Raw genomic sequence first — 26,508 nt, 5'->3', positions numbered from 1 at the left:
ATTTGTTTACCCACCATTTTTCAGCTGTTCTGTGCCCAAAGTCCATCTTTAGCTGGCCTGTCCTTTGCCTGTGTTTCTGGGTGCTCGCCGAGGTGTGACTGGAGGAAGGGGCAGAGGCAAGGACAGCTGCTCTCACTTGGTTTTAGCCAACATGTTGTACATACTGAACTACAACCTTAGCAAAGCGTGAGCTGGAGCGGCTCCCACTCTGCTGCTGCTACTCCAGCACCCGCGGGGACTGAGCTGCGACAGGGGTGAAGCTCACATTCATGTTGAAATGGTCATGAAAAGGCAGGGGTGAGGAAAACTAAAGGGGTTAGGAAAATGTTTGATAGTTTTCTTTTAATTAATTTCCCTTTTTATTCCTACATAATTACATTTTAGCAGTAATAAAGGATTGTATATGTTGTATCATTTCATATGAACATGTACATCATAGTATGATAAGCCATGTGTAATTATTTAATATAGTTAAAATATCACAGAAGCGTATTTCTATGTAGTCACTTATTTTTTTAAAATCATTGCTACTTAATACAAATGTAAGCACAATCATATTCTAAGTTAGTGTCTATTCTTTATGCTGAAATAGCTTGCCATTTGCTCTACACCGTAAAAAGGACATTCATGTGCGCCCATTTGAGTAGCCTACAAAAAACCTTACCAGAGTAATTCAAGAATCTCAAAAAAAAAAAACCAAACACCTGGTTTTCATCAGTTAGTTTATTTTTGTGAGAAAAATATCAAATTATTTTATTAACATGCTCTGAATCATAAAACATGATAATTCTGTAATTCTGTCTGGACATATTAGCAGCATTCAATGAAGATTTCAAAGATAAAACATGTAAGATGCCATATAAAAGAAAATGACAGCAAAGTTGGTATGCATAATATGAGAGGCTATGTGATACACATTAGTGGTGGAAATACAAAATATTTAGTAGGGCCTGGTTGCGTTTGTCATTACCATGTTCTGCCCCTGCTGCCATGCCATGAAATAATCTACAAATAAAAACAATATATTCCTTGAAACAATATATTAATTAAAAAAAATACATTGAAACAATGTTAATAAGTAAGCTGTGAAGTTTAAATATCTTTGCCTCAGAGGAGAATGTTTTGACAAACATGGGTCCATCTGGTTCTTCTGTACCTGTGCCAGAGAAAGGATCAAAATCCTGCCTGTAGTCATGGCCAAAACACTGTGCCCGTCCCAGACCCGCCTGGGGCAGGTGCTGGCCCAGATGCTGTTCTCTTGTTCATGAGGACTAGTGTTGCATCCCTGGATGCTGCCCAGGACAGCCCCGCTCTCCCAGCACACGCTGGTGGAAACGAGAAGTAGTTCACCAGTGTTCAGCAGCACTTGCCGTGGATGCGGGTGTCTGTCAGGATATGAGGAAGGGGTCCAGTTTTGCTGCCACGTCTTGCTTTCATAAAGTGGGTGGTTGACTCAGCTGGAGTTGGCCCAATGGAATAAACAGCACCACACCGCCATCCGTACAGATCCCTCTTCCCACTGTTCCCAGCAGGGGACATCACACGTCTCTGAGAAATTCAGCCTTTACTGCTATTCCTTCATTGCTCACCTTCCACACAGCTCTGAGTGTCCAGGAGGCTCTGAGACCCTGCAGGGCAGGTTTCTTACCCAGAGTGGGATGCAGCCTTGAACCTGATCCCACCATCTCCCTAGAGCCAGATCCAACCAACCCAAGCAGGGGGTTCTGGAGCCAGTTATGTATTGGAGACCCATGATACGAACTTCTCCCTAATGACTAAGTAGGTACAGGGACTAAATGCTTAAGTAGGACCCATGCTCCTTGCAGCCCTTGGACTATTTGCATTTCAAAACAATCACTGTAAAAAGTGCTGGGAAGTAAAAAGAGAAGGAGATGGCCTCGATACTGTCTTCCCCCACCCCAGAAGAAACCCCATCAGTTAGTCCGTCCAGCTGTGTGGTGTTACTGTAGCCTTCAGTGGTGTTTGCCACCTCTTCGGGAAGGCCCATCTGGAGCAAGAGTTTGGAGATAAGGCTGTTGAACTTGCTCTCGGTGGTAGACCAAGGCTCTCCACTTGGGGTCGGGCCTTCAGACGTGATGTTAACCTCCACTGGGTCAAGACAGTAACCTTCTGGCGATCTCTCATAGAGCACATCCATGAGGTCAATCCCAGCTACAGAGGAGGGGGAGGCACAGGGGATATCCCTGACAAGCCTGTAATTCTCCATCCACTCCTTCAGCCACTCGATGCGGCAGTCGCACTCCCAGGGGTTGCGGAAGAGGTACAACTGCCCGAGGAAGTACACCGGCTGGAAGACAGAAAAGGGCAAGGTCGTCAGGTTGTTGCTGTTCAAGTGCAATGCGACAAGGCTGGTGAGGTTTTCAAAAGCCCCCTCCTCGATGTAGTTGATCCTGTTGCGGTCCAGGTAGAGGACCTCCAGCTCCCCCAGGTCCCCGAACCACGTGTTGGAAACGTTCCTGAGAAAATTCCCCCCCAGGTTGAGCATCTTCAGGCACCTCAAGCCATCGAAGGAGTTTTCTGGAAGCTCACTAATCAAGTTGTCATTCAGGTACAGGTACTCCATCTTCTGGCAGCCCTGAAAAGCTCGCTCATGAACGACATTTATCCTGTTGTCCTGCAGATTCAGGTATTTCAGCTTTGTCAGTCCCTGCAGGGAGTTGTAGGCTACGGCTTCAATCCTGTTTCTCTCCAGGTAAACGTGGGTCAGGTTCTCCATGCCCCTGATGGCCCCTGGGATCCTCCGGAAGTTGTTCTGGAAGCAGAAGAGCTCCTGCAGAGCAGGCAGCTCGATGAAGATCCTGTCTGGGATGTTGAAAAGGTTGCAGTCTGCCAGGTCCAGCTTCACCAGCCGTCTCAGGGCAGTGAAAGTCCGCGTGTGGAGATAGCGAATGTACTCGTTGTGGGCCATCTTCAGCTCGGTCAAGCTGGGCAGCCCCTTGAAAGCCCCCGGGGTGATGAAGGAGATATTGTTGTGGTTGAGCGACAGGGATTTGAGGGAAGGCAAAGTCCCAAAGGCCCTCTCAGAGAGGAACTTGATGCTGTTCTTGTCCAGGTTGATAGAGGAGGCTTCACAAGGGAACTCGCTAGGGATCTGCCCCAGGCCAACACGATCGCAGAGGACGGAGCAGCTCCGTTCCTGGGTGCACACGCAGTTGGCAGGGCAGGACCGCACGCAGGCCCACACCGCCTGGACGTGGGGGACCCAAAGGATCACTGTCGGAGAGGAACGTGCCATCCCCATGGAGGCACGCAAGGAGAGAATTGGGATGCATCGTTAGCAAATATATTAGCCACAACAGGAAAAAGAAATTATGCTGCCTTTGCCTCGCTTCTAGCCAAGCTAATTACTACCTGCTATTTGTATGCCAGTTTTGACCAAGGAGCTCTCATGCAAGATTCCTAAAAATCTGCTGGAGTTTTTAAACCCTCTGAGAAGGCGTGTGTGTAGATATAGATACAGATATATAGATATATAATGTCATCTAGAACGTCATCTCTGATTAATTTCTTTCCCCAAGAGGGGAACTCACCTAGACTTACGTATTTCTCAGTGTCTCTGTGACTGGTCTCTCTGCAAGCTGATGGGGACACGGTTTGACCAGGGAGTAGGCAGAGATGTTTTGAAGGCCAGCTTGGGTGGATTGCAGTATTTCTGGGTGGGGAAGAGGGGAGGGCAGTATGTTCTAGTCCAACAGCCAGCAGGGGAGATTAGTTAGTTGCCTGGAGCACGTCAAAGTCATGCTTTTTGCTTCTTCCTTTTTGTTGTTCATTCAACCTAATATTTGTCCACCAGAGCCATGAGCTGGTGCAACACTACAAGGGGAATTATCAGCTCCTAAGGGTACAGTACAGTGTTTAAAAACATATTCCCACTATGCATGAGGAAAAAACAAATTAAGGGATATTGTTCAACTACTTTCTTCATGACTTTTTACTGTTTTGCCAGTTCTCAAGACAGTCATCATAGTGCCTTATGCTTGATGAGAGCAGCCACTTTGTCCTTTTATCAGCCTGACATGGAAGGTATGTGGCTATTGTGGTTTCTTTTCAATGTAGTCCCATGCAGGTGGATGTACAACAAGGAAGACAAGGAGAAAGCTCTTGGGGAGAAATCAGAGAAGAACAAAAGGAACGGGAGACATCAGCCTCCATGGACAGGCATTTTTGCAGGGAAAAAACATTCAGTCAGCCAGACATCTGCAAAATAAACTCATTAGAGAGGAAGAACTGAAGGCAGAGCTCATTTTGTAATTGCTCTCAAAGGCACATCCTACCTGCCACTCAACAAAATGAGCAGCTGCACCAGCAAACTCTCCATACAGTCACTAGCGGGAAAATGTGGTATTGTTACTGACTGGGTTTTCTGCTGCAGTTTATTGGCTCCCACACAGGCATAATCCTTCTAATTTCTTTTCAAAAAGATGTGAGATACCAACAGACACACGAACAGCCACCTTTATTACAGAACTGCTGGGATCACATTGCTGCTGCGTGTGTATGTCTGGCCCCAAAGGCCAAGGAACAGACTTTCCCCCACACTCCTGCAGACTGACTGGAGAGCGGAGATCCCAGCAACTGGGCTGCCTCTCCCTGCTGGTTAGCAGTACAGCAACTGCTAACTACAGCTATATTCCCAATGGACATTTTTATTAAGACAGATTTGTGAGGTGATATGCCAGGAAGCATCATCTTCAGCCAGTGTCAAGCTTTGATTTTTTTCAGCCCCTAAGGCTTCAGTGTACAGACCAAACTACAGTTTGCACTGCAATTGCTCTGCCCTTTCTCCATCCTTTTTAAACTCAATATGCACAGTACTGTATTTATGAATTTAAGCTGCCTGCGGCTTGTTCAAGCAGAAGACTTGCAAAACTTTCAGGTTTGCTGGACAGGTCCCGATTAACAGAACATCAACCCAGAGCTGCCTAGCCTGGTTCTGTCTGAACCAACCCCATCATCACTTGTAGAAGAGGGATTTAGATATGTGCAGAGAGCATCCCAGAAGGACTTCAGCTGTAGCCTCAATATCGAAATGCAGGTCCCATCAAGCATGGCCACACTATCGTGACCAGAGAATTAGCAAAACAGCATCCCTTCAAGGAAAAATGACAGTGAAGGACTCTGGTGGAAAGTATTTCAGACAGGTTGTCATTTTGTTTGTTTGATTGTATGTTCTTTTTTTTTCCTGAGCCTTCATCTAACAGCCACAGCTAAAGAAAACTCCCCTTCAGCCAGGGCCCTGGGTAGACAACAGGTGAGGAGCCTAAGGACAAGACGGGGACAACACGCCTGCCTCAGGTTGCTCTTTCTTCGCGTAGGCTGCCTGGGAGCTGCCTCGTTTGCTACCATTTGCACCACTCCACACTGTTGCTTGCATACGGGGGCATATGTTGTTTTTGTTAGGCAGTTACATAAACTGAGGGCCAGACAGATTAAGGATTTGCCTGTTCCCAAATGTCTGACCACAGGTGGCTGGCTGGAAAATGATGGATGCAAGTGTTCCTTCTGGAATGAGAGCTTTGCATGGGCTCAGGGTGGCATCCAGGGGGGCATATGTGCATAGGCTGTCCTGTATGTAAGACTGTCCCAAGCAAGTTCAGTGTTTAGCTACAGCTACTCAAAGGTCAGTCACATCTCTGGCCTTCAGAGCAGACTGCCCCCAGCAGCTGCAGACACTGTGTGCAGTGGAGGAATGAGAACACTGATAACCAAATCGCCTCCTCCCCCTCCCTGCCTGTTCTCTTATCACTGGATAAAGGAAACGTCTGTACCCAAGCCATATCCAGACTGTTTTCCTTATACACAAGGGTTTTTCAGTTACCAAATCTGGGTCTTCTGCTAGTGGCATTTCACAGCATACCTCTGAGATCTTTGTTTATAAGTGTATCTCTTCGCATCATGCAGTACATGGAAAGCAAGGACTTGAGGACCATCCAATGAGAAAACATTCCCCTGGCAACAGGAGCCCAGAGGAGCCCCTCAGCACCGAAGTCTTTGTGGCAATTCTCCCTCCTTCTCTTGCAAAGGAAGTCAGAAAAAAATCCTCCATGTGAACCCCACCAAACCCTCGGGAGAGCTGCTGTTCAGATCTCCTTGGTTGGCCATATCTCCTCTGACCAACATAGTCTGAAACATCCCCACCTCCCCTTCCTCACTTCCCCTTCCCCCAGAAGGATGTTCTTTGCTTTTAACACTGTAGCAGCAGACAGGGCAGCAGCTGGAAGATGCTTCCAACTCATTCACACAGAGGGTGCTCAAATGAGGTATGTGTTCAAGAAAAAGGGTGAAATATACCAGTAAAGTCAACAATATTTGTGAGAATAAGGAATAAACAAAATTCCACCCAGGGAGGATCTCTTTTGTTCTTTTAAGTACTACAGTAATTCAGTATTTAAAAGGAAAAGTGAGAGACTGGAAAAAATATTTGCTGAGTTTTTAGGAGGGTAGAGAGACAATGACTGCAATAATTGAGTATTTAACCTACACCTCTCCAAACTGTCTAATCCATTGCTGGGTAATGCAGAATAAGAGTATACTCACCATTTAAAATGATGGCAAACATTACCTTGATTATTCGCTAGTGGCATTTCAGGTCTGGCAAGCAAATTTGAGAGATCTAAGAGCACACAGGAAGAACAGAGACAGGTTTCATCCTCTGTCATTTCCCTGAATCATTTTCCCACAGTAAGTTCTATGTTTAGAAATGAAGATGAGCGAAAAAGCTCCTCTCCCACACACTTTCAAACTGAAGAAGTCCCCAGCACCTTCCTGGTGAGCATCTTTCTTCTACCACTGACCTTCTCAGGGAATCCTGCAGCTCTGTGTTACTCTTTTCAGGAGCTCACCCGCATCCTTCCCACCAGCTGTGCCAAGAGCAGGCTCCTATCACCTGAGGTGGAAGCAGATCACCAGTAGTAAGAGACTGCCTATCTCCCCAGGAAATAGGTACTGGTAAGGGGAGCATAACCAGCCTAGCATCAAACAGTCAAAACTAAAATTCCCATCAGAAATCATCTAAACATATTGCTTACCTAGCCAGGCAGTGGCTGTGTCTTCCCTCCTGCTCATGGGGCTGCCATTAGCCATACGAGTCAGTCTCTGAAAAGTTGGCATTTTTTTCTCACAAGCTATCATTTAATGGCAGGAAAATCCTCTGTATCAGAGGAGGATTAGCGGAGATGGAAGAATGTGTCTGTCCTCTAAAGCTCCCAGAGCAAAACAGGGATTGCAGACAAACCAAACTGATGCTTTCTCCCCTCTGCCAACCTACTCTCCCCCCACTCCATTAAAAAAAATACAGTCCAGAGTTGGACCGCTGCCATTTGAACAGCATTGCTGAAAGTCATTATTCCACTCCCCATTATATAATGGCAGAGGAGGTGGGAGTGCAGGGTGCAACCTAAATAGGATTATAGTGTGGGGCAAGCACGGGCTTACAGTTTCCCTTCGCTGAGCTCTCTGAACAGACGCAGCTTGGGCCTCTTTTCTTTCATGCATGCTTTCCCAGCCCCAGTGTGGTTCACACGCTGCTAACAGGACGCCGGTGTGGTTTGCTTTGCTTTGCTGAGGATTGCTCCTGAAAGACAAGGAGATGCCAACAGCACCAGAAGAAGGGTCCACAGGCAGAGGGAGCTTGCATGGTCTGTATTGCCCTGGTTATATTGAACTCTGCCCTGTCTAGGAGAGCGGTTTGCCTGTGGTGCTGCAGCTGTTGTGTGGAAATCATAAGGACAGGTTCTGTATGTGGTGATGTTTTAGCATTCAGGATGTGAATCGGGTTTTAAAGCCTTTTCTGACAGAATGATGATGGTTTCTTTGGAGAGTGGGGGCTGAATAAGTGAGTTATCTCAGCCTCCCATGCCTTAGGTAATTGCATTCACCATGTCAGAGGGAAAAATAGCTCTACTTTTTATTTCTAAGTGAATTATTCTGCTGTTTATTTTTTTCAGGAAATGGAATACCTGATGAATTTATGCTTGTTACAGCAGGAAAGATTCAGCTGGGAAACAGCCTGCTGATGCTCAGCTCTTCATGCAAATTAAAGTACCCAGCTACATCAGGTTTATTTTGTTTTGGCTTTCCCCCAGTTTTAAGGCATCTGGCTGGCACCGCAGGGAATTTGTATTTGTCTAAACAGCGTGTAAGCAGCCTGGTGCTGGGAGGCAGGCTGGAAGGAAGGGGGTGACCCACATAGCACTGATTTTACCTGAAGAATACCTTTCCCCACCACCTTGTGGTACCGACCCCCCAGATTTGCACATCTGTGCTTTGCACCACACTGCTTTGCACAGAGGAGGAAAGAGATTGGCAAAGGCACACACAGGCATGTTGCAGCCTCCACCAGAGCTAAAGCTGATAGAGATCTTGTGGGGACAGAAGTGGCACTGGCCAGGTGTGCACCAGCACCGGGGTAGCTGACTTTTCCCCTGAAGGTCCTGGTTCCCATGGGAATACCAGGAAGCCACAACCTGTCTGATCACAGAAACCAGAACACTGGCCTTTTGGCCATGAAGAAGAATAGGGGGGAGGATGGGAAAGCGCTATTGCCAGCTCCTTTTTCCCCAACATTTACCAGAGCCCTAACAGTGGTAGCAGAAATCTTGTCTCTCCCCAGGTGTACACATGCTGTAGACAAGGGGCAGAGGCAGTGAGCAAGGTGGGTGCATGGGACTCAGGGACAATTTGGTGTGTGATCAGTCGGCAGCTCCCCAGGGACTAGACCTGCTGCTTGGTTTGCACAGCAATATTAAATCTGCTCATTGGAAATGAGGAGGGGCTGATCCGCACCAAGGCACCAACCAGACTGCTGCTGAGCCTCTGGGGCTCTCCTGTGCCTCGTTGCTCTTCTTCCATGTGCACAGTAAGGGACTGGTGGGGGTGGGACGATCTGCAGAGCCACCTCCTCCAGAGGGGCAGACTGTGGGATCTGGCAAAACACATCCCCTGAGAATGGCACAAGGAACCTCTGCTATGTAAAACAGGTGGGTGGGATGGGGGGGGGCTTATTAAACTGAGAGCTGTATGCACCTCAGCAGTTGTTTTCAGGGGTGGGGGGACAGTGGTAGCTGGTGCCTATTGCAAAATCAGCAGCCATGACATCGTTAGCAATGTTGCAAAGCAGGCTCTGGCAGAAGCTGGAGGAAGGCTGGCAGGGAACACCTCTTGGAGAGCTACTGCAATGTGCCACCTCGCCGTGGAGAAATGCAGGTATTGTTAGCTCCTGCAGGAGCTTCTGAGAGCATCTCTGCCATCCGTGTCCTACGTGTACAGCTTGCTGGCCACAGCTGGCCTGGTGATGAAGCTCAGCCCCAGTCTGGCCTTTCTTACTGTGGCTGGAGGTAGGAAAGGTTGAAATAGCTCAGGGGTCCTCAAACTTTTTAACCAGGGGGCCGGTGCGCGGATGCAGTGGCAGGCAGTCATCTGCGGCTGCTTGGTTTCCCCCCCAACCCCCGGTAGGGGTGTGTGTGTGGGTTCTGTAAATACCAGGGGCCGGACTGAGGACCCTGGGGGGCCGTATCCTGCCCGTGGGCTGTGGTTTGAGGACCCCTGATAATAGCCCTTGTCCTGCCCCATCACAAGCCCTCCCACCTACAGCCTTACCAGCCAACCTGTGCTGGCACAGCTGGAGCAGCTGCCTGGCCAGCAGCAGCAGCAGGAGCTCCAAGGCGGTATATTTCTGTGCATCATTTATGGGCAGGAGCCTCGTGCACCTCCAGACCACAGCACAGAGAACATATGAGCATCTCAGCCCCTGCAAGGGGGGAGGCTGTGGGGACCGGTGGTGGGAGACACGCTGAGGTCACAATTTCTAGGAAAGTCTCCCTCTGCAGGCAGCCGGGGGGTCGAGGAGCATCGCCCTGCAAGCAGCTTCAGCAGAGCACTGCAGGAGCACCGAGCTGGCCACACAGTGCCACCCATGAACATTTGCCAGCTCTTGCGAAGCCTCATTCATTTCCTGATAACCTTTGATTTTGAACGGCCGTGCCAAGGTGAGAAAGAGGCCTGGTAAGGAGAAGTTTCTAGTCATCTCGGGTAGAAAAAACTAAAACACCAGAGGGTATATAAAGGAGACCAGCATTTATCTTTAAAAGAAACAAACTTGGGCTTTAAACCACACCTCAACATTTTTCAGAGCATGACTCACAGCTGGTTAAGGCTGAGTGCTGGGAAGCTTCGTGGCTGCTGGGCTGAAAGTAGACTCGGAAGCTACAGACCTTGCTACTGAAGCTCTACGCTGTTAATGTTTTTGCCACTAAGGGCTCTTCCTCATGACCTGTCCTGCTCTTTTTAATCTCTGGGAACTCAGAGAAGCCTGAGGTCAACCTAGCAGTGGAGCCAAACCCAGAAAGCAGCAGAGCTACGCTACCACTGGAAAAAAAAAATCTTATATCTCATCTTTCACCAAAAGAATTTGGAGAATTCAGCCCTGACTGGAGGAGCCTGATCTGCTCCAGGGGTATGTGCTGGGGACATAAGCCTTGGCACAGCTTCACAAGCTGGCAGCGAGGGCAAGCCCACCTCACAGGGCAAGCCTGTGCAGATTTAGTTTAAGATTGCTTCTAAAAACCCACTTCTTCATGGCCAGGGGCATTTCCTGTGATGGTGCGTTAAGGATCTGAAAGTAGCTCCTCTCTCTGATACATATTGATGTGATTTAAATTGACCACTGGGGCTCACTTCTTGCAGTGGTTCAGCTACAGCTTAAAATATTCCCTTTATTTTCAAAGGTTGGCTAAAAACAGATGGTGGGACCCATCTCACCTAACTGAAGGTGAGAGAGGTCTCATCATACCCACTTTGGCCACCTACCTGTGGGTGCCATCATGGGCCTCAGCAGGGCCCATTGTCATTGACAGAGGATGACAAGAGAGCTGAGGGCATGCAGCTCTGGGGACACCCCCACACTGTTAGAACCAGTGCTGGGTTAGCTGGATCCCAGGCATTGCACATCCAGATGTGTCCATCCAAACACTGCCCTCCCCAGAGCAGTGGAGGCAGAGCTGCTTGCCTGATTCCAGTGGCTGAGCAGCTTCATTCCTGTTATTTATCTCCAACTGCTGCTTGCATTCATGGGACTAGTGCAGGGGGGGGAGGGCCCTGAGCCGCAGAGCACCCAAGCCCCTCCGCCCACCCCAGGCTTTGGTTTCCTGAACTTCTGTAATAGCAGCCGCAGCTCAGTGCATACTTCCCCTCTTCTCACAGCAGCAGCTGTGCCGCACTTCTGACCCTTTCCTGTGCACATCACCACTGGGGTGACCTTTGAAGTAGCTGCCTCAGCATTTCTTGATGGGGCTCCTGCTGTCGGCTCTGCTCCATGGGACCGGGGTTGCATGTAGGGTGGTCACCCAGCCAGCCATGCCATGCGTGCACAGCTCCGGATGGCGTGGGTTTGGGGCAGGGAGGAGGTGTCCTCTGCGGTGGAGACTGCTGTGCTGCGAGCAGACTGGGTGGACCAGCATGGCTGTGCTGGGATTTGCAACTTGGCACAGCCTGAGTAATCGCCAGAAACAGTGCTTGGTACATGCATGATGTTGCTGCTTTCAGGAGACTTAGAAGCAGCTGTGGAGCCCATCAGGACTTCAAGAGCAAGGACCTAAGCACCTTTCCATTGATCAGAAGAGAGGACAGCCTTTCTTCTGCAGGCAAGGGTTTCATTTTTGTCTGGGCTGAGACCCCTGGACTTTGCTCAGGCATTAAGCTCCAGGGTCCTGGGGGTACCTGTAGGTGTTATATGAGGGGTCTCCGCTGGGGCCTTCCCCCACCCCAGCCCTAGGGCCCGGAGGTTCCATTTTAGCCCAGCCCAGGGCTGTGGGTCTCTGCCCAGCCTGGGCAATGCAGCTTGCCTGTTGTTGATAGCCCTCTGCCCCGTGTTGTAGCCCCATCTCAGCCTGCCCAGCCTCCTCAGGCTGGTGTGCTGTGCCCTCATCAGGCTGCATTCTGCTGATCCCATTCCAGCTGGAGAAGATCCACGCCACCTCGAGAACCCCCTTGGAAGGCAGAGTCGCTGTGGTGCTCCCCATGGTGTCCTGCTCCCAGTGTACCCTCAGCAAGGAGGACTGACACCAGCGACAGTGCCTTCAGGCTGTCAAAATGCCTCCTGCCCTTCAGAAATAAACCCACCTCACCCCAGAGACCAATTTTGTCCCCTCAATCCCATCAGCAGCCTCTGCCAAGGGTCCAGGTTTGCTCAGTGTCTGTAAAACTGTCCAAGCCTTGACCAGCTTCCCTGGCAAGACGTGACCAAAGAACAGCCCATTGCCTGGTTTTATGTTCACCCTGCCGGCCTGGGTTTGTGTGTGGAACACTGCAGCCCTGCAGCTGCTTCACACCGGCAGCTGCCCCGCTCCCCCCCCCACAAGCTGTGTCCCCACGGCGGCGCGGGCACACGCTGCCCAGCAGCAGGCTGCCATCATACAGTGGGTCCGAGTGGGGACAGTTTCCTGACAAACACCTGCCTACGGACTGAGAGCACAGACAGTGCTGGACACGTCATGATGGCCAAACCCAGCCCAAAGGCTTCCTCACGGCAGGGCTGGGCTGGCTGCAGGCTACCTGCAGGAGTCACTCTGGGGGACCCTTCACCACCTGGTCCATGGCAGGAGGAAGCAGAGATGAGACAAGGCAGCCAGCGGCAGCACACGGCAAGAAATAGCCACCAAAACGCCGCTTACCCACGGGGAGGGTAAGGAAGTGAAGCCAGTGAAGCGGCAGAAAGAGAAGAGGGTCAAGCTGGGCACCAGATGTGAAGCCCCAGCCCAGCTGCTGCACGATGGCCAAGCTGTGCAGCAGGGGCGGAGGCCCAGGAGCCTGCAGCTGCAAGCAGGAGCATCTTCTGAAAGGGAACAGCACACTCTAGGGTAGGGAGACTGAAGCAGATGCCGTGCACAGCAAACCACAGGCCAGTGTTTTTGTCTGTCAGCCCAAACCTCTGACAATGGCCCAGTTAGATATCACGTAGACCCCATGCAAAGGAACAAGAAGCCCAGGGAACGGAATGTAGCTCTGTCAAGGTCAAATCCTCCCCCTGCCTGACAAGGGCAGGTCAGAGAGCCTCTCCAAGACTGTCCAGGCCACTGGCTTTTACATGAGATCTCTCCTGACCCATTCTGTGGATGTGGTTTCATGTCTCACACATGCTAATCACACAGTGACACTTCAGTGAGAAAGGAGCAGCATGGGCTGCTCTGCAGCGAAGGGCCAGGCACCTGCCATGGCATCGAGCTCCTGCTTCCCATTGCAACACATGCGTATGGGTGCAATGCTGAAAAACAACATCACTGGGGTTACTGGGTGACTCCCCACAATGCCCAGAGGAGCCTTGGGGAGGGAGAGGGAAGCTGGGCTCAGACTGTATTAACTAAAGCTGAAGTGGAACTTGAATCTACATCCCCCCCATCTGCACTGTGACTCTTGGCCTCAATGAAAAACTGGCTGGCCATGTACGAGCGTCTCATTTCAGGGACAAACCGCTGCTGGTGAAGCCTCTGTCTTTGCAGGGTACGGAAAGCTCTGCCCTCACTTCTGCCTTCAAGCAGTGCTTGGCTGTGTGCCGCACTGCATCACGGCTCGTGCCCAGTGTGTGGCCGAGCGGGCAGCTGCTGCTTGCATGTCACACTGGCAGACCGGGAAAGTCAAGGCTGGCAGCACCCACGCCAGCCAGCCTGCCCTCCCTGCTGAAGCCAGTGCATGGGTACCAGTGGTGTGGGCATGCAGAGCAGGGGAGCCCCGCGAGGGTTCGGGCTGCTAGCAGCTGGGGAGCTGCTCTGCCCCAGCCCTTCGGCATCTGCAGGATCTTTTCTATCCTGTGTAATAAAAAGACAGCGGCTTGTCTCCTCCTTAAAGTCCTCATGCCGTGCTCTCTGCAGACTGCTGCCCAAGGCAGTGACTACCTGCAGTTCTTTGTAATCTAATGGGAAGGCTGCACAGTACACACACGAAGGCAAGGATACATTGCAGTGAGCTCCGCTTAATTCCCCCTCGGTGGCTAGTGAGCCAATTAATCTTAAAGCTGCCTCCACAACCATGTATGGGCAATGCACAATAAACTTAAACGCGGCACCGTAAACACCTTTTGAAGCAGCCTTTCTGCACTAAACACACAACAAGCAACACATTATCCAAGCCAACAGCCCTCCCAGGCCTCACCAGACAGTTTGTTTACCTCCTGGTGATTTATCTCTCCCACCTCCACGACAGGATCAGTGCCACCTTCTCCCCACTGTATAGCGTCAACATTCGGGGCAGTTCATCACTTACCTGTTTCCACTTAACTCGGGCATTTCTGTCAGGAGCCTTCTCTGTAGCCAGGTCAGATACTCGGGGAGAATCTGGGGGGAGGTATAACTGGGCTGAAATGTGATTTTTGCTCTATTTGCCATGGTACTTTCCCCTGCCTGCCTAACACTTCTGAATGCCAAGTAACAAGGAGCACTCCCTCACGCCAAGCCACTATAATTACCTGGTAATAGATCTAAAAGGATAATTCTGTTTTCTGTCAAAGATGCTGACAGATAGGAAAGCAGCCAATCAGCAGATCAGGAATAAACTTCAACAACATAAAAACCAGCACACTAAACAGGAGGTTAAAGCAGCATACACTTACAGATGATCTGGAAGATGTGTTAAATGAACTTATCATGCCCTCCTGAGCACATAATGGCAGTGCATTCAGCAAATAATCAGTCCCAGATCAGTTCAAGGACTGGACTGAAAACACAGTGACAGAACTTACTAAAAACTGTTCATTATGGTCAAGACCTCCTTCCCATGCCCCCCTCCTAGCAAAGGGGTACAAGAAAGTCGCCAGGGCTCCTCCCCACAGCTGTGTGAGTAAAAGCTTCCCCACATCGTACAGCACACTTGAACAGCATGTGTTGGACTACTAAGAAAGGATGTGTCACGGGTAAAGGACAAAGAAACTCAGGGAGCCCAAACCTGGAGCATGAGAAACTCTGGTGAGAAACCCAGCATCACTCTGGGGCACACCAGAGGGGAGACAGAGCAGTCGCTGTGAGCAGCCAGTGCAGCCCACAGCAGCCATCTGCCACACTGCTTTCTCCAGGCCTCCGCCAAGTCCATTTGCAAGGTGTTCAGATTCTCCAGCTCCAGTAATGCAGCTACTCAAACATCCACCACCTGATGTATGTATAGTTTTTGCACAGGTCTAAGATGATTGAAGCTAGCAGAGCTTGGGGGTGGGAGGGGAACAGCCACTGCTGTAGATAAGCACACATTTAAGCCTGCATATTCTGCTTCTCACTCATTCCCTGCCTGTGATTTTAGGGGCTGCTGACACCTCTTCCTGCATGTCAATCCTGGGCATCACCAAAAAAGCCCCTGTGGCCACGTCACGGGCAAACACAGCAAATCCCCCACACTGACGGTGTATTTATGCGTTGCAGAAGTACAGCACTTCTGCTCATGCGAAAGGCTTTGTTTCCTACCAGCTACACGGGTACCTGAGGGAGACAGGATGCGACAGCATTTTCTGAGACACCAAATCGACAGCGACAGAGGAAATAGCTCCTCTGCAGCAGGGTGGACACTACCCTCTCAGACAGGATCGGTGCTGAATCCCAAGCCTAGCAACTGGCAACATGAAGAGAAAGCTCTACTGCTGGCTTGATAGGTGCCTGCAAATCCCGTAACGATTTCTAGGTTGCATCGAGGGATGCTGTGCAGGTTGCATCGGGTTTGCGGGAGGCTGCAAACAGGCGGGGAAAACCCTCTTTGCACTTGTCAGAAAAGCTGTGCTACAACAGCTGTGCTTTAGCAACAAGTGTGTTACAAGTTGTTTGAGCTACCATGCCTGATGTGAGTTATAACAGAGAGTAGAGAGTATCTGCTTTCCTTGTATATGGTAAACAGAAAATAAACGAGGTGGTAAACACCATGTGTACGAGGCAGCGGGAAGGAGAGGCTGCAGTACATTGATCAGGCTGAGCTGTGGGAAATGCAACGAAGGGCTAGACGTTCAGCATTAAAAATAAATCACACCAGGGCGCTGCAAGACACCGCAGCCCTCAACAAAACTGTCTTCTGCCAAGAATTTCTCACTATGGTTATTACTTCCCTTTGATTTAGACAGCACTTTCACAATTTTCCTCTAAGACTTACCGGGTTGTGCTGGGGCTACACATCTGGCACATGAGGGCATGGGACAGGGAAGAGGCAGCGTGCCTGGCCGTGCAGGGCTGCGCCTCCCGTTACCCCAGCGCCCAGCAGCACCTCCAGGGCATTCAGGACACATCCTCTCTCTCCTTGGCACTCACTGAGCATTTGCAGCAGCCACTCTGGTGCACTCAAGTGACAGCCCATCCACAATCTCTCTCTCCTACCAGAGCAGTGGGCTCACCAGTGTAACAGAAAAGCTTGCCTTCCCCGTAAATGGGATAGGGAAAACCGCTGCTTGGGGCTGCCACTATGATATTTAGTGGTGCAACTTCAAAATTGCAAAGAGCAGACCGTGGAACCGATGAATGAAAGCACTACGCTGCAACACCCTCAGCCTACTATTTTGGGTAGATGCTCAGTAGGTGCCTTTGACAGAGCATTCCATCGGGTCTGAGAGACCCTACCAGTGCCACCAGTTGGCTGCATGTTGCCTGAAGGTCTCCAACTGATGGGCTACAGGACTGAGCCCCGTCACAGGGTGTGGAAAACAGCAGCACACACAGGTCCCTCCCGACTCAAACGGTAGTGACGTTCACAGGGGAACAGGATGGGCATCCAGGGCAGTAACACGGTACGGTGAGGTTGGCTTGTGCCAGCAAAGCCGAGATTGGAACACAACTTGTCCAAGGCACCCCCCTGCAGCTCTGGGGCTGTGCCAGGCAATAGCACCTGTGTTTAGGTGACTCCTTTCACACTTGAGAGACCTAAAAAGGATTAAGGGTTAGCCAGGGGATGTCAGCAGCACAGATGCTGAAATACCCTTGAGGCTCTGAGCCTCTGTCTCTAATCCACCAAGGAACAGAAGTGTTTTGGGAGACTTGAGGCTTAGGCAGCAGCTGAGGGAGATCTAAACATTGTATTTATTCAAGCATTAAACATGCCTATTTCTATAAAAAATTCTGCCAGGCATTAGCCTTTCCTCCATCATGCCTGTGCATGACCAGCCAGCCAAACACACCCTATCGGGTGTCACCGGGGCATTGCTCACTGACCTTGCACTCCACCTTATTTCACGTACAGAGCCCAGCCCTGCAGCCACTGGAGGCGAGGGCAGCCTTTCCGGCAAGCACTGCCACCTCTGTCCCTGGAGAGGCTGAAGAGAGCATTTGTCACCACTCCCCTGGGAGTGTGCAGGGACAATCTGTGCTCTGCGGCACGCAGCAATCGTTAACACGAGCAACATCACCCAGATTTGTACAACCAGCAAATTTTTGAGCATTTGCCTGACAAATAGCAGCCGCAGGTTCTCTGCTTTCCATCACATGGGGAGAGCCAAACCCACACTACCCTCTTTCCTAAAGAAGTGCTCTGCCAACAGAAGCTATGGGCCAGCACGGATCAAAAGGGGACTATCCCCCCCTCCTGTTGAAACCATGACACTGTACAGCAAAATTAATAAATAATGCCAGCAGGCTTCTGTCTGGCAGAGACATACTGAAAGAGGAGACTGAGAATTGCAAATATATCTGGGGGAGGGGGGAAGGGGAGCAGTGTAGGGGGAAGCATTGCCTTCTGTTTCCTGGACAGCTTCTGCATTTTGCATTGAACCGATTTGTAGATAAAACACAGAAGCTGCCTCAGGAGGAGAGACCAGACCCCCCCAAAATTCCCCCATCTACCATGAAAGCCCTTGCAGGCAGCCCTTGCTGCTGCAAACCCTGGCCCCACGCCTGACAAACATGCAGATAAAAAGTCAAGGCTCAGAGACTTTGGGCACCAGCAGAGCAGAAGCTGCAAAGGTCGAAGGTTTGCACTGTAATTAATTTTGGGGTGGGTTTTCTTGTCTTTCGTCTCTCCCAGGTACATGGGAAGTCCACAGCAGAGACGGGGAGGGAAGCACCTCTCCAGGAGGCCCCTTTGGCATTATTAGACCCCTGCCTTGACTACAAGGCAGCATGTCTTCCCATACGTATAATGGGAAATGGCAAGATTAACAGAAGCCCAAATCAAAAGACTTTAAGTGTCTGCTTTTGAACAAATCTGACATAGGGCAAGAAAGCTTAACCAGGGCCTAGAAGAGCACTAATTATCAAATGGAAAATCAACAGGTAATTCACCTCTAATGTGAACTAATCATTTCTAGGGGAGAAATTAATTAAATGGGAGAATTAAATCACCAAGAATTTGCAGAGTGACCAGTTCTGATGGGATTCAGTTAATAAGCTATCTGATAATCGTGTTGGCTTCATTTTCTTCTCCTCTGGACATAAGAGGAGAGACAGAGAGCAGATTAGTACAGTGCCTCTCATTCCCAGGCTGCAGTCTGAGATGACTGAACCTTACTCAGCTTCAGCATTTTTTCTTGACAAAACCTAAGCAAATGTAAAGCAAAAGCCAAAAGCAGACCACTGGAAAAATGCAATTGTAAAAAAAAAAAAAAATTAAAAAATATTAGTAGGTGAGAGAGAAGGAAGTTTCCTTTACAGAATGGCTCACAGGTTCATGACGCACCCTCCTGCCTGAGCTCCGTGCCAAACAAGCAACGCAGTGAACCAGAGTCAAAGTCCAGTGCCAGCGCTCTCCAGCAAAGACGGGAACTAAAAGGTGAGCGTCCCTACCTCGCACATATGCAAGGCACTTGGAACAAGAAAAGACTCATTTTTCTTGGGATCTCTGTTATGTCCGAGCTGTTACTCGATCCTGAACAATGGATGGGAGGTTGAGGCTCTTCCACGGCCGTTAATAAAAGCCAGTCTGCACAGTGCCATCAACATGGTCCATACTGGGTGCGGGCATGCAACCTCTTTTCTATCCAATTAGCCAGAGCAGTGTTTATGTCAGCATCATGCTTTTAGAACAGCTCTGTGCCAGCTGCAGGAAGAGAAATGATCTCCAGCCTTGTAGAAATGCAGAGCCACATGGGCAGACACCACCTGATCTCTCATAAAGCCTGCCAGCACAAAAATAACTTCTCAGAAATACTTGAACACATCTGAACAAGCAGAGTGAGCCAATCTTGGATCAGCACTTTGCATCACAGGGCTGCAGCATTTGTGATCCAGCCTTCAAAGACTTAAATTTGGATTTGCTTGGATTTGCTGCATCTTCAAACACTGACTGAGCTTACCTACTTTCAGTTCTGCCATCTCCTTACAGCATTATGTGCCAAATCCTCCAACAACCCTCCTGGATGGAAAAACACAAGCATTTACACTTCAGGGCGGTGACTAATTTGCGGTACCTATAATGAGTGAGGTTCTGCAAGTGAAATAATATGGTCAGATCCAGGTGCAGCCGAGGGGGGCTACATTATCTACTTCATGCACAGGCTGTGTTTTTTCCACATGTGAACAGAGGCCGAAGGAGACAAACAAGAAATGGAATTCACTGTTGCCAATTTGTAAAATCATTTTCCAAGTGTTAAGATTTTCCTGATACTGCATGTAGTTGTTGTGGTAACACAACCTGATAGCTCTGCGACATTTTGCAGTTTATGCCTGAATGACAATAATAATAAAAAAAGCAAAACATGAAGGCTGTCAGTATCTGTTAGTGAGTTCACATTACAGAACAAAATATTCTCTCCTGGAACATGCTGGGTCTTAGGCAGATTCAACTTCTCAGGGTGACGCAAATGCTGTAAAAACAACTCTGAGTCATAGAATAAAATCACATAATTCCCCAAAGCCAAATAAGGACAGAACTCAGCCCACACAGCTCTGACTTCCCACTTTCTTGGTAGTAATAATTTTGTTACTGCCCTTCTAAACGATATCATTTGCCTTGCTTTCACTGCAAATCTCGCGTTCCCTATCACTCGAGCCCATAAGTCAGTGTAAATACTGGTATTGTAAAAAACAAAGTCCTGTTCCAGCATCTGTAAGGTCTAGCATAAAGCCTGTTAGGTGCTCTCTGGGACTAGCTTTGCTAATTGGTATGAAGTCTTTACGAGGAACCTGAAAGGCATTCTCCCAGACCATCAGTAGTTTTATTTTGATATATTTTTCAGCAAGAGTTCGTTACAGCCCATTAGGGCGAGGCTTGGGTATTTTATGAATGTAATACAGCAGCACGCGAAGAGCACTTAATGCCTTAAGTCTTTAGAATGCTTTTTAATTTCATAACAACTGATTTCACTGCCAGATTTCCCATGTACCAAACTAGAGAAAGCCTTGTGCAGTCTTGCAGCATGTAAATAAAGCCTTCAGACTTGATCTATGAGTGGTGTAAACCATCATCTTTCTGCTGTTGTCATTTTGCATCAGCAACTGCTGAGCTTTATACTTTGAAACCTCATGGACATTTTATTAATGGGGTGGGAAGAGCTGCCTAAGAAGAGTTGTATGTAATAAACAAGATGTGATGTATTTGCAGTTAACGTAAGCATATTGTTTTATTTATTTTCGGCATGATTTTCCTTCTCCAGCACCTGTGCATGACAGCTGAGTGACTGTGCTGGAAATACAGGTTGTAACATTCGCATGGTAATGCACCATAAGCTTGATCTAACTGTAAAGCAAGTATGAGCTATCTGTGTCCTTACTAGTTATTAACAACTCTCCTTAGGGTCCAGTTTGGAAGACGAAGTGACAAGGCACTGGCTTTACATTTTGCAAAGCAAAAATCTCTGCAAGCGAGTGAGAGTGTGGCAGTGTGTTTGTGATATAAGAATTATTCACTTTAAAAAAGAAATATGTAAATATCTGTAACGAAAAACAAGAAAGAGTTTGGAAAACAGAGGATGTTAATCAACCCTTACAAATATTTAACAAGACATGGCCTTGGGAGAAGGAATAGACATCATAAATAGGTCAGGCTAAGAATTAACAAGATAAGCTCAAGGAGAACCAAGTGGTTAATGAGACCAAACAAAAAATTACTTGAACTATGTATGAACTATCCTCATCAGCACACTAAAAGACCCATCCTCGAGCAAAGAAAGCCCCGTACTGACAAAGCCCCCTCCACAGAGGACAGGTGAGGCAAAAAGAAAGAACACTCTACCTCTAAATGAAGACAAGGCTCCTAAGAACCAACGAGAATCACGTGCGGCAAAATGTATTTATAAATAATTGTTCCAACCGTATAAAAAGTTTTACTATGTGTTAAGAGGGCTGCTAGCTTTACGGATTTAGCACCCACCTCTGCACAGACATGCAATAAACAAGTATCTCAACTCTTGTGCATGGGCCACCTCTTGCACACCAGGTGAAGAACCCAGATTTGGGATAACATTTGCATATTGTTGCTGCCTGATGATTGACAGAGATGATATACCAGTGCCTGATTAAGATCCGTACTGAAGCCATTAACACCGCAAAGCAAAGGTACTCAAAGCGTGGGATTCATAAATCAGAAAGAACAAACTGTGCAGTGACATACCAGAGCTCTAGTTCATCCCTCAGCTGCTGCGCCGCAGCTTCAGCCAGCTAACGCAACGCATGCTTGCACAGCTGCACCCCTTGTCAGCCTTCTGTTTAGCTATCCCTCCTTCTCTTCCCCACACTTAAGTGTCTTCCAAGTTACCACTAGTAACTGAATATATTTACTGAATATAACCAAGGTCTCCAAGAACACAAGAGACCTCATGCACATTTGACATTTTTGTGTTGTAACAGTAACATTTATGTATTTGAGGCATGTTTTTCCACTGCTGTTTTTTAAACACAGTAAATTCGGTCTGGTTTTAATGCTGTTTTTTCCTGAAAGGTCTCTAACAGAGGCTATATCACCAACATGTCAGCTGATGAAAAGCAAAAGCAGTCATTTATTCAGCCCCTTTAAAACTCCTGCATCATTAAATCCAATGTAGCGCAAATGTTTGAGAACTATTGAGAAGAAAACACATCTCTATTAAAGCTTCAAGACCTGTCTTTTTGATTAAGGAAAAGCAATTTTATACTTCGGAGACCTCCCATGCTGTATTCTTAAAGAGAGGAAAGGCACGAAACAGTCTATCTGACATTCCCCATTTGGGGAGGAAAAGAAACACTTCAGAGTTCCTTCATATAAAATAAGTTAACTAAAAAGAAAGGACTGGGTTTTTTACTTTCTTGCCCACTTTAATCCACTGATAAGCCTGGAAAACTCAATGTTTCCACCTGGGACTTACTCCACATGAAAGGATAAGTGAAAGTTGCAGGTAAGCATCTCTAATGAAGAGAAGGAGCAAAGGGGCATCATTAGAACCCAGCCATCCTGCCTGGCATAATATCTGCAGTGCTGTATATGAGCTTAAACTGGGGGCACAGCAGCAATTTCCACTTTGACAAATGACACATGTAATTCTACAGCACAGAACTATCTACGGTAACTAACAAGAAGCTTACAGAAATTTCCTCCAAATACTGTTATTCACCTGTCTAACTAGTAGTGTCATAAACGCACTATCACAGGGTTTGTTGTAAGTGCTGGCCTTTCTTTTCCATCAAGAGGAATGCCGCATATAGAGATTTATGCAAATGGAATGAACAGAAAAAAAAAAAAAAAAAAAAAAAAAAAAGCACCCTTGCAGCCCAAATATTTGGCTCTTTACCTGTAAACGGACACCATAATCAAATCTGAAGTTTACAGCTTAGGAAGGTCACTGGAGCACTCTTGTCCCTGTAAAGCTACACATAGTAGACGTATCCTATTTTAACTTTGCACATAGAACGCTGCAATGCAAACACCAACGCCTTCCCAGGCTGCTGATAGATTTTACACGGCCTTTGCTTTTTGTCTTGCATCTCCTGCTTCTCTAATTCATGGGAAAAGCTGCATCTCCATCGCTCAGCTAGAAAAGACGAGGGGTGATGTGTTCACAAACCAGCAAGGCTGGAGCTGCCAGAACTGACGCCAGTGTTGACTGTGTCATTCTGTGTCATTCTGCAGAGGGCATTTATTACTCCTCCGGTCAGTCACCAGACCATGGTGTGTACAGTTTCACAGCTGTCACGCTGAATATTTTAAATGACTGGTTTTTGCCAAGTCAGAACACATTCACAAACTGAGGGATCATCTCAGGACAAAGCATGTCCAGGAAAAAGCCTGTTTCTATTTTGGCACTGCAGCTTGGAGCAAGAGGTTACAGATCCCAGGACTGTCACAGCTGGAGTCTGTTTATGAAGGAGGTTTAAAACACAGACTTAGCTAATCTCTGAACTTCCTAAAGCAAAACATACAACACTGCTTGTTTATTCCCCCCGACAGGAATTTGATCAAATGAGGTCTGTAACATCTGACTACAGTTTCCCAACCACACTCTCAAAGCCCACAGGTGATCCTTTGAAGAGATCAGAAGAAAAGCAGACCTAGCAGACCGCTAGGAAGCATCTTCCCCAAGAAGTTCTCGTTAACATCAGTCTGTATGGAGTTAGTCTTCCCTACTCTCATGAGTAATCTTAAGTATTTGCACAGCAATTCAGCTAAGAGGCTACTCTGCTAGATGTTATACAAACATGGGGCAAAAGGCTACAGGATATCACAGGTGGGATCTGTGCTCCCACACAGGTTTTGCGTTATCCCACGAGTCCATTGCTAGAGGTGACTGGCATGTGCACTGCCACACCATGAAACCCTCCAGAGGGACGATCCCATTTGGGTAAAGGAAGTAATAGAGACATATCCCACAGCTGACAAGGTGCAATAAGGTATAAAAAGACGATCCAGAAAGAGTTTAGGCAAGAGTCCTGCAGTGTTAAAATCAAAGTACCTGGGAACAAGGTAAGGGCCTGTGCAGTCCTCTGCCTTGCACCCCTGTGTGCTCAGGGGCCTCGGATTTCCTCTGAGCTTGCCTCAGTCATCAAAATACACAGGAACACATGAGCAGCCGTAATGCACGTGACACATGACTATACACCAAAACACGAAAGCTGGAACGGAACAGAAGAAAGGTTGTATTTGAAGCTCCAAAATCCTTGTCCCAGGCAAACTGAATTATCACCAGTTAAAAAGGAAAGCCTTCTACCAGTTCCAAAACTAATGGCACATGCACTCTGCCATCTGCAAGTCATCACGATCAAACAGGCTCAGTTCTCTGAGCAGTGGGCTAAACAGAAACACCAGAGGGTTGCCTGCGGCCCTGGCCATGGCGTGGGGCTCTGCAGAGGAGCTTTCATGTGACCAGCAGCAGCTGCTGCCCAAGGCACCAGAGTGCACGTGGGAGACAACTGCCTAAAAGGGAGGGTAGGAAAATGCTTCCCAATCCTACCACACACATGCCCTGCCTTTAAAAGGAAGATCTACTTACAGCAAGTATCTTTACTAGCAGGCCTGTTCATGCAAGTAAATACAGGTCTCTGTCTAGGACGACAGACCTTGTATTGTGAGGCGGTGAGGGGGTTTACAGCTCTTGAAGAACAACATCCTTGATCAAAACAGCACAGTCAGGAGATCTCTCAGCTAGATGAAGAGGCACTGAGCTAAATTAAAGATTAATGTTAGAACTCAAAGCATAAATTAATCTCACTATTGGTTATACTGGGTTAGAAATTGAATTTCTCATCACATGAAAGGGGCTTGAGTACTATCTCTGGGATTTTTAGTGCTTCCCACTAAAGGATAGTAATTTTACATTATTTAAGTCAGCTAGGACAAGCCTCGCTCTTCTCTAGCCTGGTTTACTGGCACTTCACAATGCAAACATGCATCTGGTACCAGCTGGGCTGTGGAGACTTGAAGCAACTTCAAGGGATGGAAATGTTCTGACACTGTATCCGCTTATAATGGCTCTTGCCAACCATCAATCACCCTTTAAGCCCGACAGCCTTCTCTACTGCACTGAAATCACTATTTCCTTACTCTCTATCTGCTTCTTTTCCAGTTTGAGCTGGAAAAACCTGGACATTTTTGATTCCTGCCTGCTCCTTTATTAATACTGTAATATTATCCTACAGGCAAGCTGCCCAACATGCTTGAAAATGTGCTCTGAAAGTCACTGGTGACACAAAATACAAGAACAGAAATCAAACCCATCAACACCTTCATTTTAGCTGCTGCTTTGCTTGCTCTCCCATGCCCAGCACTATTTGAGGTCAGCACTCCAAGGACCCCTCAGTGGAACAGTGACATAGTGGGAATTTTCCGCTGGGAGAAAGGGAAAAGCACAACCTGCTCCAGACCTACTTCTGAGGGCAGCACCACAAGTTAAATCAAGCTGAGGGGAAGGTGTCACCCGACAGCCACAGGCCTTCCCTCACCTCCCAGCACGAGGGAACGTGAATCTGACTTTCAGGAAGGACAACAGGAATGAAGGGTAACACCAGTCACCCACAAGTTAAATGGCTAAATAACCTCCATATTGGGAAGGAAAGTAAGATATTTCTGTAGCAAGAGAGGATCAATTCAGTGATATATAAAGAATTTCAAAGTAAAAACATGGTAAGTAGCTTGTAAGCAGGGGGGACTCTGGGAAGCACTGCATGGAAAGCCCAGGAAAGACTCACATCCACCGCTTCAGTTTCACAGTGTTTTTCTCACTTCGGCTCTTGCCAGCACTAACTAATCCAGGACATTTTCTCTACCCACAAAGCTGATCCAGCATATCTCCCTGCCAGCCTGCGCACGTCAGCGGCCAGCTTGCACCAGTGCCAACATGCACAGCTGCTCTCTCCTACCTCCCCCACAAGCTAGCGTCTCCGCCGTTCCTAACCCCCACAGCACACAGCCTCACAGATCAGGATGCAGACTGTGATCTGTTACGCTCTTCCCACATCTTTAAAGCAGGAAGATCCAAAGCTTTAACCCCATTCCCACTTTGCTATTGACATCACAGCGCAAAGCTTACGCCACAGCTTACCGCAGCAAGGCTGAGTTGTTCTGTTTTTCATTCAATAAAATATAGTTCCCTCTGACTGGTGTTAGACCCACTAAAAGCCTCATTTACAGCAGCAAGTAACAGAACTACTACTAGCCACCGAGCCTTCAAGACTTAAAAGACCCATCCTTCACCTAAGCCCCACAAAGCAGCAGACAAAGCACTATCCTCAACCGCCCAAAGTGAACACCGAATCAGAAGAGGTGAGAACTCCTGAACTAACTTTCTTCCCACTTAGCATCAGCAGGAAACTTTCCTTTCAAGCAAACTGCAGTGAAGGTACACCAAGAGCCAGGATGCTTTGGAAATACTGCCTCAGCTGTCTCCTCCGAGCTTGGAAAAGTGCTTTGCAAGACCATTAATGAGGCCTCAGCAGAATCAGCCCTGTAGAGTACACAAAAAGAAGACAAATGAACCTGGAGTTTAAAGATCCACTTTTGTTCTCACAAATCCAATAGACATTTTCTCTACAACATTCCTGAAAGCAGCATGGGGCTGTAAATCAGATAGACTCCACAATCCATATACTGAACATGTAGGGTGCTGAGGCTATACTTTTGTAAATTGGTGTTAACTTTGTA

General features: G+C 48.1%; 1 protein-coding gene across 13 annotated transcripts; it reads right to left on the bottom strand.

The window, feature by feature from the left end:
• Window positions 1–439: 439 nt before the first annotated feature.
• NYX (nyctalopin) lies at window positions 440–26,298 on the bottom strand. 13 transcript variants are annotated; one of them, XM_055801119.1, is made up of 4 exons: window positions 23,825–26,298; window positions 14,275–14,345; window positions 6,584–6,907; window positions 440–3,234 (listed from the first exon to the last, which is right to left on the bottom strand). In XM_055801119.1, the coding sequence occupies exons 3-4, from the start codon at window positions 6,678–6,680 to the stop codon at window positions 1,835–1,837; spliced, it is 1,497 nt and encodes a 498-aa protein (XP_055657094.1). In that variant the 5' UTR covers window positions 6,681–6,907; window positions 14,275–14,345; window positions 23,825–26,298; the 3' UTR covers window positions 440–1,834. The 13 variants fall into 13 exon arrangements, with proteins under 13 accessions (XP_055657094.1, XP_055657092.1, XP_055657103.1 ...); XM_055801117.1 differs by lacking the exon at window positions 23,825–26,298 and adding an exon at window positions 14,621–18,601; XM_055801128.1 differs by lacking the exon at window positions 23,825–26,298 and adding an exon at window positions 14,621–18,597 and having other exon boundaries at window positions 6,584–6,634.
• Window positions 26,299–26,508: the final 210 nt, after the last annotated feature.

Source organism: Falco peregrinus, chromosome 4 (genome assembly GCF_023634155.1).
Source record: "Falco peregrinus isolate bFalPer1 chromosome 4, bFalPer1.pri, whole genome shotgun sequence".
Taxonomy (NCBI): Eukaryota; Metazoa; Chordata; class Aves; order Falconiformes; family Falconidae; genus Falco; species Falco peregrinus.
The sequence above is the reverse complement of the archived record's forward strand: the minus strand, read 5'-3'. Positions and strand labels throughout refer to the sequence as shown.